General features: G+C 43.7%; 1 protein-coding gene across 1 annotated transcript in view; it reads left to right on the forward strand.

Annotated features, from left to right (window-relative positions):
• LOC126222260 (coiled-coil domain-containing protein 13-like) overlaps window positions 1–16823 on the forward strand; it is a 79223-nt gene that overhangs the window by 7793 nt on the left and 54607 nt on the right. The window contains exons 3-5 of the mRNA XM_049942183.1: window positions 3153–3291; window positions 4421–4642; window positions 14882–15058. Of these exons, the coding sequence (XP_049798140.1) occupies window positions 3153–3291; window positions 4421–4642; window positions 14882–15058 (538 nt within the window). The remainder of the gene's footprint in view (window positions 1–3152; window positions 3292–4420; window positions 4643–14881; window positions 15059–16823) is intronic.

Raw genomic sequence — 16823 nt, forward strand, 5'->3', positions numbered from 1 at the left:
AATACTTACTCAGTCTTTTCATGAAAGCTGGGGTTTTGTAATGGATTGTCACCCAGATTGTTGACATGGCAGACATGTAAGGTTGCTTATTAGACTGTAGTGAGGTTATGAGACACTGGACTACTGCCCACAATAAAACAGATAACAAAACATATAAACTAAAATATACGAACGAAAAATTGATTTCCTTGACTACAGGACTGTTCAACACACCTCCTGTTATCACATGGAACTCTTTCTCTAAAGAATCCACAGGTAATGCTGACGGTCATTATCCTGTCAGGACGAACAGCAGCGCATCATGAATTGGAGCACATCTTCAGAATCTCCTAGGACTGCCTCGCAGCTTTAGTGTCTATGAAATTGCTAGCAGTCAGGTCCATTCGGTGACATCTGGAGTCGCATAAGCATATTTCTTAATTCCTTAAAAAAGGGTTATAACTGCTCTGTTTGACAACTGAAATGGGCATAAACACTATCACTGCAACGAATCATTCATTTGCGAAACTGTACATTTAGTACACTCATGCTCAGATAAATACAGAACACCTTGAATGACTAGAGATAGAACGTTCATATTCACAGAACATATACGTTAGTATGTTCTGCAGGAATGATTAGCATTTCAGTCACCTCGGTTCAGCATGTGTCCTGTTGTCTAGTAGGAACAGGGTCCACCACTGACCCTGATAACATGTTCCAAGCGTGATGCCGTCGGCGCACGTTAGGCGCGGATGGCGTCCTGTGTTACACCCATCCATGCTGTACTCACCTGGTTCCAAAGTTCACCTGTGGTGTTCAGTCACAGCGCTACACCTGTCGTTTCATCACATTCCACACACTTTCGATTGGTGCAAGTTTAGTGATCTAGCGGGCCAGGGCAAAAGGCTGGCACACTGTGACACCAAGAAGGCAAGTGTTCGTGCAGGAACATGTGGTCGTGCACTGTCTTTCTGAAAAATGGCGTCTGGGGAATTATGTAGAAAAGGTAAGGCTACAGGTCGCAGGATTTCATTCACGTAGGTCAAACCGATCACAGTGCCATGGACATGCACCAAGTGCGATTTGTGGTTGTACCCAATAGCTCACCACAACATAAGGCCTTTAGTTATCAATGTACGTCTTGTGCGAATACAGTCATTGTGATGTTATACTAATGTAAATGTTCTGTGAATAGGAATTTCCTATCTCAAGTCGTTCAAGGTGTTCTGTTGTTTCTAAACATGGGTGTGTAACTCATGTGAAGCCATCATACAACTGTTATTGAAGCAATATTGAGGATATTCAGCCCAGTCGTTAATCGTTTGATTAGGTGTTTTGGGATAAGTGCTAAAAAATTTTTATACCATTAGGCCTCGTCACAACTTAAAGAACATGCTGCACACATGCATTGCCAACTCAAACCATAAAACATAAATCACAAGCCGGTGCATCCACCGTTCCTCTACATCTTGGTGTAGAAACAATGCATTCATCTTCTAATCGCAACAGCACACAGTCTGAGAAATACACTGACAGAGAACAAACGCAATACCAAGAAGGAGTTGTGTGACAGAAACGAAGTTGGTAGGCGTGTTTTTTAAAATCTTAAACATGAGCTGTATTCAAATTTGGCGTCAGTCGCATAAGAGTGGCACTATTAGTGCCACTATGTCGATGAAAATCAGGTTTGTTTTAAATAGACTCTGTAACGGTTGTAAGTGTTAGTTACCTTTGAGACTGGGCGTGGGGAGTTGATGTAAGTCAAGAAAGCCTGTAAGGCGAGAAAGGTGCCATTACCATCACCTCACAGAGTTTGAACGAGGTCGTGTAGTAGGGCTACGAGAAGGTGGATGTTTGTTCTGCGATACTGCAGAAAGATTTGGGAGGAATGTAGCCAATGTACATGATTGCTGATAGCATCTGCAGCACCAGTTTGAGCAATAATTGACACTACAGTGACACAACGAACTGTTACAAATCGGTTGCTTCAAAGACGGTTGCAAACCAGATGTCCTGTAGTGTGGCTTCCACCAATCCCAAGCCAACGCCATTTGCAACGTCAATGGTGTCAGCTTAGAGCTCATTGGAGGGCAGAATGGAGGTCTGTTTTATTTTCTGATGGAAGGTGGTTGTGCCTTGATTCAAGTGATGGTATTGTGATGGTTAGGAGGACGCCAGTTGAGAGCATGCAGCCAACATGTCTGCATGTTAGACACACTGGACCTACAGCTGGAGCTATGGTCTGAGGTGCCATTTCCTATGACAGGAGCACACACGTGTCTATCCCACCCATTTTGAGTGCAAATTTGTTCGTCAAGTCTGGTGATTCGACCTGTTGCGCTGCCATTAGCGAACAGCATTCCAAGGGGCGTCTTCCATGTGGCTAACGCATGCCCACATACCATTATTGTAACCCAATATGCTCTACAGAATGTCGACATATTGTGAGCCTTCTCAATCACCAGATCTGTCTTTAATGGAGCACATACGACATATCATCAGATGACAACTCCAGCGTCCCTGTATTGACCGGTAGGCATAGAACTGCAGCCTACAAATTGAGACCCGGCACCTATACGACACAACACATGCACATTTACATGCTTGCATTCAACATTCTGGCGGCCACACCGGCTGTTAATGTACCAGCATTTCACATTGGCAATGACTTATCTGCTCCTTACATTAAAATGTGATCTTAAAATTTTAATCACTTAAATATTTTACCTAGACAAACATATCCCCAAAATTACATTACTCTATATTAATTATTTTTTGGTATTGCGATATTTTTCGGTCGGTGTACAAGTACACATCTTACAGGAAGCATAGGCATATACGAGTATATTTTGGAGTAAGTTTTCTATACACCCACACCCAGATTTTCAGGAAGGGTGGTACGATACTGGAGACTTAAGGTACCTTATAATAAATCAGCCACGTGAAAGACCTGAAAATGTCTGTCAGTGGAATTCTGTTTCACGCTGGGTACATGGGATACTTCTGCCTTCCAGATACTAAGAACTGTTCCAAAAGTGATGCACGGTCGGCAACATGAAATATATGTAGCTTTATTTGAAGACGAATATAATGCAGACCAGACCATTATGATGGTGTTGGGGATGGGCGTAGTGGCCAGCAGTGAGCACGAACAGCTATGTTTGTGGCAGGGGCAGCAAGAGGGCGGAGCCGCCGCGGCTCGCGTCTGAGGTGGCTGCCGCGCAGGTCAGCGAGCTGAGCCGGCGGCTGTGCGAAATGTGCGCAGAGCTCGAGGCCACCAGGAACCGCCAGCGCGCCGCCAAGGGCAAGGTAAGGCACCTCACTGTGTGCCATGGTGGACACGAGTTAATGACGAAGAACACTAAAACTGGCAACAAAACACTCAGTACTGCATCATATGTAACAACCAAATCACAGACAACACAGTGTCTGGTACCAGTTCCACCACAATATTCGTCATCCTTCCTATAGTCATCTGATATCAAACCACTGTCTTCACTGTTTAAAATCATGATAACTGCCACTCTCTTTTATCAATCGTAGTCCAAGAGAATATAAATTCTGTATGTCTTTGTCTTCCTTAGTTTGCAGACTGATCCCGTTTGGTTGTATTCATACTTGTTGGATTTTACCTTTAATGTCCAGACAGAAATTTCCTAAACCAGTATGAAACTCTTCTCAGAAACACTCGAAAAAACTGATATTAGAGGTTTCAAAAGAAGAACAGTGTTAAGTTCAAAAAGTTCTAGCTATTTAAAATGGCTGCCCTTGGCTGCTTGTATAACATTCTAGTCTTGTAATTGTAAAGTCGGTGCTTCGATTTTTGCTAGATTATTTTTTGTACTTTTATTTGAATTCAGTTTTCATTATGAACATGAACTATTAATCTATTAACATTCAAACATAATTTTTGTAACACAACATATTTCATTTTTAATTACTAATTGCATGAAAATGCGAATATTCATAATAAACTGAAATGTTGTACGAATATTTGAAATATCAATAGAAAATTAAGTATTTGTTTTATTTTTAGAGATTATAAATAAATACAAACATAATATTGAAAACTACAGTGTACATAGTTTTTCGGTTTCAACAATAATTTAGTTAGTATTTCGTATCAAATTTTAATTTATAACATATTCTCATTTTCATGCAATTAGTAAAAAATGAATAACACGTTATTTTTATTTAAAAATTAATAATATTTATTTGTTTGATAATATTTCAATGCAGTGATAATGACATAAATCAAATCACAGTGACTGTCTTCTGACATAAATCTAATCGCAGTGACTGTCTTCTCTTGTGGTTGCGTTTCAAGGTACCAACCTCGCTTTGGTACTTCGCTCTTCAGACGGCACGCCATTAGTATCATCAAGGAACGAGGGAAGGTATGGATAAACAGGTACGAATTCTGCCTGCCTGCAAACAGGTGTCGTCGCTGACAGTGGAGGTGGAGCGCTTCCGGTGCGCGCCGCCCCCGCCGCCGACGGCGGCGGCAGCGGAGGGCGAGGGCGCGGCTAGCCCGGAGGAGCAGGTGGGCCAGCTGGCGGAGCGGCTGTCCGCCACCAACGCCAAGCTGTGCAACAGCCGCAGCCAGTGCGCGCAGCTGTGCAGGGACCTGCAGCTGGCGTACCGCGCGCTCGCCAACGAGGTCCGCTTCTTGCTCTCTGCTCACTAGTTCACTGCCCCGTACCTTGTGGCCCATTTCCATGCAGCTTCGAAAAGGTATACTTAAATCCAGGGTGATCAAAAAGTCAGCATAAATTTGAAAACTCAATAATTCACGGAATAATGTAGATAGAGAGGTACAAATTGACACACATGCTTGGAATGACATGGGGTTTTATTAGAACCAAAAATATACAAAAGTTCAAAAAATGTCCGACAGATGGCGCTTCATCTGATCAGAATAGCAATAATTAGCATAACTAAGACAAAGCATAGATGATGTTCTTTACAGGAAATGCTCAATATTTCCACCATCATTCCTCAACAATAGCTGTAGTTGAGGAATAATGTTGTGAACAGCACTGTAAAGCATATCCGGAGTTATAGTGAGGCATTGGCGTCGGATGTTGTCTTTCAGCATCCCTAGAGATGTCAGTCGATCACGATACACTTGCGACTTCATGTAACCCCAAAGCCAATAATTGCACGGACTGAGGTCTGGTGACCTGGGAGGCCAAGCATGACGAAAGTGGCGGCTGGGCACACGATCATCACCAAACGACGCGCGCAAGAGATCTTTCACGCGTCTAGCAATATGGGGTGGTTCTAATAAAACCCCATGTCATTCCAAATATGTGTGTCAATTTTTACCTCTCTACCTACATTATTCCGTGGTTTATTAAGTTTTCAAATTTATACTGACTTCTTGATCACCCGGTACTTAAAGACATAGCCGGAGTCTTTCCCATTACTCACAGTACTGGGTTGCGTCTAGTTGAACAGTATGGGTAACTAAGATCGCATTTCATGTTAGCCGGCTTGGGTGGCTGAGCGGTTCTAGGCGCTACAGTCTGGAACCGCGCGACCGCTACGACCTCAGAAGTTAAGTCCCATAGTGCTCAGAGACATTTCATTCAACTTCATGTTAATGGCCTATAGTGTTTTGTCTTGTTAGGGGTAACTTTAGAAATTAATTTAGGGAAGAGGTTGATACCCAATAGTGGCACAACTACTGGGTCCCTAAGACAGCAATGAGGAGGTCATTTACTATTTACTTTACAACTGACACATTTCCTCTGATTGGTTTCTCATATCTTGCCCAGCCTTTGATCACTAGAGTCTGGGCATCCTTCTGAACCTCACCACTTACAGTTCACATTAACATCTGACGGCTGTCTAAGTTTTATCTGCTATTTGTAATTATTTCCCGAAGAAAAATTTTCTCCAACATAATCTTATAACTTGTAGTTGCATGGATAAATGCTAAATCTCATCCAGTGTTAGGGACACGTGCCTAGTTTGTAACCAAGTGAATTGACTCAGCGGTGACAAGGTGGATTCGCATTTCGGAGGACATCGGTTCAAATACACGTTCGGCCACCTAAATTTACGTTGCTTAAGATAAATACTGGCATGATTGCTTTCAAAATGAAATAGCTGATTTTCTCTTATGACATCGTCATTAAAGCGTCGTTAAACCCCTAACCTTCTCTCCTCGCAACGTTAGTATTATGAAAATCTATATTTGTTAAATGGTTCAAATGGCTCTGAGCACTATGGGACTTAACATCTATGGTCATCAGTCCCCTAGAACTTAGAACTACTTAAACCTATCTAACCTAAGGACATCACACACATCCATGCCCGAGGCAGGATTCGAACCTGCGACTGTAGCAGTCGCGCGGTTCCAGACTGAGTGCCCAGAACCGCTAGACCACCGCGGCCGGCTATATTTGTTAGTGATTACCATTACTTACATGTGCAGCGTATGAAAAGGTCATAGTACTACATTGTGTAGAGGCCCTCTGCATTACTGGCAGTAGCTGGTGAGGTTTCTTCTGGATACCGTGATTCTGTTGGAGTGCATACAGATTGATTCACATAAATACTGCCGGCCACTGTGGCCGAGCGGTTCTAGGCGCTTCAGCCTGGAACCGCACGACTGCTACAGTCGCAAGTTCGAATCTTGCCTCGGGCATGGATGTGTGTGATGTCTTTAGGTTAGTTAGGTTTAAGTAGTTCTAATTTCTAGGAGACTGATGACCTCAGATGTTAAGTCCCATAGTGCTCAGAGCCATTTGAACCATTTGAACATAAATACTTCTGGTACCACTAACTAATCCCCCCTTCCATATTCCACTCCCGAATGGTGAATGGGAAGAATAACCGTTGGTAAGGGTCTCATTAGCTCCAATTTCTAAAATTTCCTCTTCGTCGTCATTTCCCGAAATTTATGCGGAAGGTAGCAATATCTTGTCCGATTCTTCCCGGAAAGCGTTCACTAGAAATTTCGATTGTAAACCTCTCCATGATGCACAACACCTCTCTTACGGCATCTGTCACTGGAATTTGTTGAGCATTTCTGTAATGCCATAGCGTCGATCAAACAATCCCATGACAACACGCGCCGCCCTTCGTTGAATATTCTCCATCACTTCTATCAGTCCTACCTGGTAAGCGTTCAAAATGGCTCAGATGGCTCCAAGCACTCTGGGATTTAATATCTGAGGTCATCAATCTCCTAGACTTAGAACGACTTAAACCTAACTAACCTAAGGACATCACACGCATCCATGTCCGAGGTAGGATTCGAACCTGCGACCGTAGCAGCAGCGTGGTTCGGGACTGAAGGGCCTAGAACCGCTCATCCATAGCGGCCGGCAGCTGGTAAGCGTTCCAGAAGGGGTAGCGATATGCACATATGCAGATGACGATAGCTTAATGTACTCACGGTAAAAAGGGTAGTGTGTTGGTGGAGTTGTCATTTACGCTCAGGTGATTCATGTGGAAAAATTTTTGACGTGATGATGGCTGCACAAAGGGAATTAACAGCCTACCAACGAGGAATGGGTGTTGGGGCTAGACACATGGGGTTGTGGCTGTGCACTCTTGTAATGCTTTGCGGTTCCTGGCTGGATGAGCAGAGGTTGATGTGATAGACGGATGGCCGGTTCCGTCTCACTACAACAGAAAGTGGACACGTGGTTAAAACAAACTTTACTACAGGGACCAATTGAGTACTTCAGTGATGTCCAATCTGAAGTTCTGTGGCTGACTGCAAACAAGTAACATGTGCTAATTCTTGAATGTTGTCCGCATCCATATCACAACTATATTCAATGACTAACATTCCCTCAGAGCTAGCTAAGGTGCGAGGCGACGACTGCCACTGTGGAGGACTAAAGCACAGTGAGACCTATTGAAATCCAATGCGAACTGAGTCCTGATGTGACGTACTGAAGTACTGAAACTGGGAGAATGTGAGGCAGCTCGGTCGGCGGCGGCGGCCTATACGTACGCTCCCCAGGAGGCGTTTCGGCAGTCCTTAGGGAATTCAATATTCCGATATCCACAGCGTCAAGAGTGTGCCGAGAATACCAGATTTAAGGTATTACCTCTCACCACGGACAACGCAGTCGAAAGCAACCTTCACTCAACGACCGAGAGCAGCAACTTTTGCGTAGAGCTGTCGGTGCTAACAGACAAGCAGCACTGCGCGAAATAACCGTGAAAATCACTGTGGGACGTACGACAGATGCATCCATTAGGACAATGCGGAGAAATCTGGCGTTAAGGGACTATGGCAGCAGACGAGTGGTGCGAGTGCCTTTGCTAAGAGCACGACATCGCCTGCAGCGCCTCTCCTGGGTTCATCACCATAACGATTGGATCCTAGACGACTGGAAAACCGTGGTCTGGTCAGATGAGCCCCGATTTCAGTTGGTAAGACCTGATGACAGGGTTTGAATGTAGCTCAGACCCCACTAAGATCTTGGCTCAAGTTGTGAACAAGGCAACGTGCAAGCTGGTGGTGGCTCCACAATGGTGTGGGCTATGTTTACTTGTAATAGATCGGTTCCTCTGGACGTTCGGCTACTTGGAGACCATTTGCAGCCATTCATGGACTTCATATTTCCAAACAACGATAAAATTTTTTACGGATGACAATGCACCATATCACTAGGCCACAATTGCTCACGATTGTATTGAACAACATTCTGGACAGATCGACCGAATGGTTTGGCGACCCAGATCGCAGAATATGAATTCCATAGAACATTTATGGACATTATCGAGAGGTCAATTCGTATTCAAAAGCCTGCACCGGTAATACTTTAGCAATTATAGACTGCTGTAGAGGCAGCACAGCTCAATATTTCTGCAGGGGCTTCCAACGACTTGTTGAGAGCATGCCACGTCGAGTTCCTGCACTACGCAGTGGCAAAAGGAGGCCCGAACAGTATCAGGAGGTATCCCATGACTTTTGCCACCTCAGCGTTTCTGGTCATTCCAGTTAAGGTCGCTCTGGATAGTTACGTCTAATTGCGGGAGATACTATTTCCAGCAATTTGCCATCAATAGTGTATTGTACAGAAGTGGATTTTTTCCCCTGTGTATGTGCACTATTTTACATTTATTGACGCTCAGAATCAATTGCCAAAGCCTGAACCATTCACGAACGCTCTGCAAGTCATTCTGCTAATCGATACCGTCTTCTGGCGGTGCTACTTTCTTTTGGATAAATCGCATTATCTGTAGTCTTAAAGATGTTCCGACACTTCCTTTTAGATCGTGCCTTAGGTGATGCTGCGCACGCTCAAAAATCAACACATTATCTCCCTCACTACACTCTCTACCCCTCTAGCTCTCACCACTCACGACGCAAAGTCATCGAGGTCTATTTTCGTATTCTGTTAACATGCTTCTGTGGATATTGTAGGCTACACTGTCAATATCGTCTTGTATTGAAGGATATCTTATAGCTGTGAAAAGACTTTATATGTTTGGGATATTTTGCCTGTACGTATTTAGCACTCATGTGCTAGGTGGTTCAGCGTTCTCCTTTCTTCACATTGGCAAATGCCTGTCTGACTGAGCTACATTATTCCTCACGAGTATACATGGACGGAGTAACGGCTATTTCAGCTAAGGAAATGCACCAAGCGCTGAATAAAATTGATGTGATGCACTCTTGACCATCTCTGGAGAATCTGGAAGAAGAAATACAGGATGTCCGAAAATCCTTTCCCTGATTACAAACATACATAAGGCAGAAAATATAGCATATAGATACATATCTTTTATCTTGAAGCGCAAGTGACGTATTCAAGTTTTTGCTAACACAAACGCACACAACTGATAAATTTCGGCGTGTGCTCGTCTCGTTGTCCGAAGGATATCCAGACGATATTCCAGTTCCACCCACGTGTTGATCAAAACTTCTTGTCCGAAGGATATCCAGACGATATTCCAATTCCACCCACGTGTTGACCAAAATTTATTGAGGGTTGGATATTATGACGTCTGTAACTCTGCGCCGTAAAGCTGCGATGTCGTTCGCTGGTATTTGGTAAACCTGGTCCTTGACGTAACCCTAAAGGAAAAATTTAGTGGTGTTATATCCGAGGATGGGACCACCACGCCCGATTCATGTTACCGGAAACGTTTTATCCAGATAGGCACGAACATCTAACCACCAAAGAGGTGATGCACCATCTTGTTGAAAAATTAAGTCTGAAATATCCTGAATCTATGGGAAGACTAGTAACGGCAACATCTCCAGACAGGCACTGGCTGTGATAGTCGTTTCACTGAAGAAAAAAGGTCCTATGATTTTGCTGTGCGTATTGCCGCACCCCACGTTCAGCTTACGGCTTTCTCTGACGCACCCAAACATAGCGTTGGAATTATCGAACTCCCGTACCCTAGCTTTGTCTCGGTTGACAACATCGTTCAAATGAAATGTGATCTCATCAGAGAAAACAACATGTTTCAGATACTCATCGTTTTCCTGAGTCTCTGCGGATATGTCAACAGTGAAGTCATAACGAGCACTGTAATCCGTTGGTTGGAGGGACCGCACGATCTGGATTTTGTACGTATAATGCACTGATGTCTTCGGAATATGAAACTCACGTGAAGCTCTGGGGACTGACATCTTGGAAGTCTCACGAAGGCGTCTCACTGTCGAACTGTCTGCACACTAGGCCCAGGCTTGGCTCTGCTAGAGAAATCACGGACGGTACCTGTTTTCTTGACCTTTGCAAAAAAATGGTTCAAATGGCTCTGAGCACTATGGGACTCAACATCTTAGGTCATAAGTCCCCTAGAACTTAGAACTACTTAAACCTAACTAACCTAAGGACATCACACACTCTCATGCCCGAGGCAGGATTCGAACCTGCGACCGTAGCAGTCCCGCGGTTCCGGACTGCAGCGACCATGACCTTTGCATAGCATATAGTGATGCTTTTAATTTGACTTCTGGTGGCTGTCTATGGTATGCCGTCTGGAATTTTCTCTGGACTGTTTTTTGTGACTGCATCACGTGATATGAGAACAGGTTGGGCGTTCTCTTGGTTTGACTACATGTGTCTACAAATGGTATTCGAACCTACTGTTGTTACGTCACTGGGCCCTGCAACAAACAAAATAACAGTAAGCACGTCTCTTCACAATAACCTGAATTAGTTACATGCAATTCAAGAGAAGAAGTTTTTGTCTATGTTTTATTTAATACACACAGTCATGGTCCCGTATAAGTTGTTACATTTGATCTGTGAATAACCGGTTTCGATCTACTACAGTGATCATCATCAGATCTAAATTCCTTTGTGGTAGTGGAAATCCCTGGCGTAGAGCAGGCCCATCCGTGCTGGCGTTGAGAATGCTGCAGTGTAGGTCTGATGATGATGATGATGATGATGATGATGATCATGATCTCTGCAGCAGATTGAAGCCAGTCATCCACAAATTGAAAGTAACAACTTAATCGCAACCACGACCATGTTTACTAAACAAATAAATTAAATTAGAGCGCTGTTTCCCGGAACAACGTTCCAAAAAATTTATTTGTCTCTGTGTCATATTTTATATCTTATGAATGTTCGTTAACAGGAAAGAGTTCTGGAACACCCCGTATAACGATCGATCCTTATGTGAGTTGTCGTACATTTGGGTTGGGTTGGGTTGTTTGGGGAAGGAGACCAGACAGCGATGTCATCGGTCTCAGCGGATTAGGGAAGGACAGGGAAGGAAGTCGGCCGTGCCCTTTGAAAGGAACCATCCCGGCATTTGCCTGGAGCGATTTAGGGAAATCACGGAAAACCTAAATCAGGATGGCCGGACGCGGGATTGAACCGTCGTCCTCCCGAATGCGAGTCCAGTGTCTAACCACTGCGCCACCTCGCTCGGTTGTCGTACAGTAATGCCAAATATCTACTCCCCTAAGTCTGAGATGTCATCTGTTAGTAATTTTTGTTCCAGTTTTTATTTTGGCCTTTCCTGACGATTATATGACTGGCTGGTACTTGATGCTGATGTCGATCGAGAACACTGCGGGGACCATGTACTGTACATCCAACGAAATGGTGGCGAATAGAGAGGACACATCCTCACGGTCACACTCCTCTGTTCTTGCTTCAAGCTTCCCTATTTCTCTAAAAGAGTGCCTAAAACAGAAGATCATAGTGCAAAAATAAGCAAGTTCACGTTTTTGTCAAAGCTATTTCATATTCTTTTAAGTTCTGTACTTGACACTGCAGAAATGCTTTAGGGTAGAAAGCGGCTACCGACAGAAATGTGGATATTTTTGTGTACATATTCAGCGTAAAAACGAGGCACGTCTGTAAAGTCGCACTGAGTTTCACCATTGACGGAATTTTTGTTTATTTTGTGTCCGCCAACCTGCACTTAATTAGACAGAAAGCTGTTTTATTCTACATTTCTGTCCTAACGTAAAACCGTATGGTCTGTTTCATTATGTTCCTTATTATTTTGCCGGCCGGGGTGGCCAAGCGGTTCTAGGCGCTACAGTCTGGAACCGCGCGACCGCTACGGTCGCAGGTTCGAATCCTGCCGCGGGCATGGATGTGTGTGATGTCCTTAGGTTAGTTAGATTTAAGTAGTTCTAAGTTCTGGGGGACTGATGACCACAGATGTTAAGTCCCATAGTGCTCAGAACCATTTGAACCATTTGAACCATTTTTTTTAGTTAAGCCCCATAGTGCTCAGAGCCATTTGAACCATTTTAAGCCTTATTATTTTAACAAAAACTTGTTTGTCAGAGTATTGTAGTTATTACTTAGTCTTGGTGATTCGCGGAAGATTTTCACTTCATTTCTTTTTCCTGCAAGACGATAGAGGACAGCTGTCTAAAATGTTGGCATACTTACATCTATAAATTGTACAAAAACCAGAAGCGACGAGGAAGGTTTAGAAATGCAAGGAAGAGGTTCGGGGTACAGATTCATGAGCAACATAAGCCTTGCAGAAGCAAACTGAAGTGTTTTGACAATATTCAAGCCTCAGAGAGGACAAAGATAAACGACTTTTATAGCTTATCCGTTAGGGAAATAAAAAAATCATACACCTCAGTGGTTTAGTCCAGTTTGTGTATTTTCCAAAAGAGACCTAGAAAAATAGTGAGAAGGCGAATTTCAGAAAAAAAGAGTTTAAAGAATAAAGTGAAAGTTTTGAAATAAAATAGTGGTGTCAATGACACCACTATAGACCGTGTTGTCGGCACATTCCACCCAGAGGTTAGCCTCTGACTGACTTCAGCCGACTTCTGGGCACCTTCCTAGGGTCCAGGGTTTGCACCTGAAACTGACTTTCTGCCGACCCGCTGCTTACCTAGATGCATTCACTCTGCTACTGCAGACTTGCATCCGTAGGCCACTGAGACTGCATCCTACATTGAGGTCCTTGGTTCCGGGCCAAGGCGTGCCCCTTCTCTTCCCTGCCACTTTGTGTGACGAGTGCTGGGCCAGCTGTGTTGATCCAGTAGGTGACGTAGCGCCGTTGGAGACATGGCTACTACCCGAGCCGCGCCGCGGCGCCCTGCTGAGCGGCCCACTGCGGCTGTCGCCCCACGCCACCAGCTTTTCCTGCTGTCAAAGCCTGGGCCAACCTGCGCCACTGGCTGCTGACCGCATCAACTTGACGCCCTCGGGTGGAGTATTGATTGAGATGACTAAATACTTTGCACACATACAACACCTAATCAACAAGGACTGAGAGCCGGCCGGAGTGGCTGTGCGGTTCTAGGCGCTACAGTCTGGAGCCGAGCGACCGCTACGGTCTCAGGTTCGAATCCTGCCTCGGGCATGGATGTGTGTGATGTCCTTAGGTTAGTTAGGTTTAAATAGTTCTAAGTTCTAGGGGACTGATGACCTCAGAAGTTAAGTCGCTTAGTGCTCAGAGGCATTTGAACCAAGGACTGAGAACAAATTTTCCCTGTAGTTTCTGTGATAGTTTCCTATCTGTGCCATGGGTATCTGTGAAGAGCCGGTTAAATGTCGACAGGCGACAGCACTCTCGCATCCGTAGATTGGTAGTAAAGCTCTATTTTGTAGACGCTCTCTTCATTTCGGTTGCCAGCCAATGGAGGTGACACGATAAGAGGAGTATGGCGCAATAACGTTTTGTGTTCGTTCAAACGATATAGCCATTTTCTTTGCCCAGGGACTTGGTGTTTGTGTTGTCCCCATCACTTCATCATAATCATCATTCGTGACAGCAGCTGGATTGAATTGTGTACAAATTGGACTGTGTAAAAATTGGGACTTCGTACGGGCGCTGATGACGGCACAGTTGAGCACCCCACAAACGAAACATCATCATCATCATTATTGTTATAGCCATTGAAACTTCGTTCTGGTCATCTTGCAACCACTATTGATGCTTTGTCCTTGCTCCTACAAACCTCATAGCAGTTTGTTGCACAGCAGCATATCTACTCCCTCTTTGATTCCATGCCATGACATGTAGATGTCCTAATTGCTATATGTAGCGGCTTCACACCATACTGAATTTTCATGGCCAAAGGGCATATACAGTTCTGTAATTCTAATCATTTGTTTACTGTTATGTCTCCAATATTTATAATCAATTTGATTGTGATTATATGTCTCGTTCTTTGTGTTGCAATTTTCACAAATAGTAGTGTAACTAGTTAACATGTCTGTTACTTTGAGCTACTGGTGAAACATTAGTTTCCATTATATCTTTTTCATTAATGAAGTAATTGTGTTTGAAAGGAGTATAATAACTCTCATAAGTTTGTCCCACTGAAAACAAAAATAAGATTTTACAGGCAGACTATTGGTGTATGACTCACTGTGTGCCATTTCTTTTTTTTTAATTGATGTCCTGCCATTATACAGTGGAGTTTTTTTTTTTTTTTTTGTGGTGCGCATGGGTAGTTGAGCGTGTTTGGCAGGTGGGTGAGGCGGTGGCAGTTTCTCAGCTGGGGTCGTTCCGCGGGCGCGCGCAGCAGATCCTGCAGCTGCAGCAGCGCGTGGCGGAGCTCCAGGACAGGCTGTCTCAGCAGCAGCAGCAGTCAGGGCAGGCGACCTCCAGCAGCGGAGACCACGGCGTCAGCCCGGCGCAGAGTCAGGTGAGGCGCGGATGCAGCCGGATACTGCTGTGTAAAGTTGAGACAATGCGGTAGAATGCGCACCAAGTGAGTTGGTTCCTGCCAGTGTAGGTGGTGCACAGGGGAGTGGACAAGGATAAGTTGTTACGACGTTTCTGCCACTGCCATCGTCAGCCATGGCGATTAAGACGAAAGGAGCAAGCAGAGAGACAGGCCTTTGTTATAAGTACAACAACTAGCTAACGAAAGATAAGAAAAGGTTAAAAAATATTCTCAAAGTTGCACTGACCAAAAAGCATAAAACTTATAAAAGAAATTTCTGCGTCAGTACCGCCTAATCGATACGTCAACTAACAATTGTTTCAAAAAATTTTTACAAAGGTGTAACTTATAGTCGACAGGTAGCGTTAGTATTCGAGATGTTGACTTCAGATTTTTTGTTTTATTACTTGTATGTACTTTTTGTCTCTTCTTACTTATAAAAATACAGATCATCTTTAAAACATATGCAACCACTGTCAAAGTATAAAACACGATTTAAATGAATGTAGGTCCATACTTCATAATAGCTATTTTGACCAGCAGGCAATTATACTCATTTCTCTTTTCCTAACTAATAAAATAAAATAAAATTTGAAGGCAACATACCCAATCCATAAACAAAGATTCACTTAAAGCAATACGAGATCGACCACAGAGTGCCACAAAGTATCTCATAAAAATGGTAAAAAATGTAGTGTAGCGGACAACGTCACTTTTATACTGACAATGTAAACTTAATAACGTGCCACGTGGAAGTTAGGTAGTCCGCTGAAAAGCACCATTATTACTTAAATACAAAATTTTCTTTTTCGTTTTCGCCAGCATCTTTCCTGAAGAAGTGAAGCCTTGCTAAGTACTTGTAGCTTTGTTTCCCCTCCTCCTCCTTTATTCTCTTTATTGTGGGACACGATTAGCTAACTCTTGTAGCAATCCCACTTTTTAATGACCTCTATGCTGGCACATGTAACAGTCAGCAGGGACGAGCACCCCATATGGGACAAAGGGGTGGGCTCAGCGAGTGCTCAGAATGACAAGGCAATTCTGCGCAAGGGTCAAATTACTTTGCACAGCGTCTACAGCAAGTTAGCCAGGTGCAGACAGATTAAAACTCACATTCATAAAATGTAGCAGTAACATTATTAGTATTACTGCTTAGAAAGACATTGACATCAGCCGCCGGCCGGTGTGGCCGAACGGTTCTAGGTGCTACAGTCTGGAACCACGCGACCGCTACGGTCGCAGGCTCGTATACTGCCTCTGGCATGGATGTGTGTGATGTCTTAGGTTAGTTAGGTTTAAGTATTTCTAAGTTCTAAGGGACTGATGACCTCAGAGGTTAAGTCCCATAGTGCTCAGAGCAATTTGAACCATTGACACCAGCCTCACTGACATTGGCGTCTTGTAAGCTCCATACTACTGTTTGGAAAATTTATTATTTCTGCTTGATTCGAGTTTTTGACATTGAGTTTCTGCCTGAGGTACATCCATTGAATTAGGAGTAAGAACCATCACCGAACTTTATGTGCAACAGTAATTAACGCGGCATAGTGTGATCCTATCTCCCATACCTATATTGTTCCTTAGCTTCAATATATCTGATAGGACTAAACTACTGAAATAAATATGTTAAATGAGAGTCATTCTAACTTTTAGTTCAAAACATAAAGGTAATAGCGTCTATACTGAAAACAGTCACATGATGCAGTTAACAACCTCTGCCTACTTTCACTCGTCGAAGATCATT

Source organism: Schistocerca nitens, chromosome 1, assembly GCF_023898315.1.
Source record: "Schistocerca nitens isolate TAMUIC-IGC-003100 chromosome 1, iqSchNite1.1, whole genome shotgun sequence".
Taxonomy (NCBI): Eukaryota; Metazoa; Arthropoda; class Insecta; order Orthoptera; family Acrididae; genus Schistocerca; species Schistocerca nitens.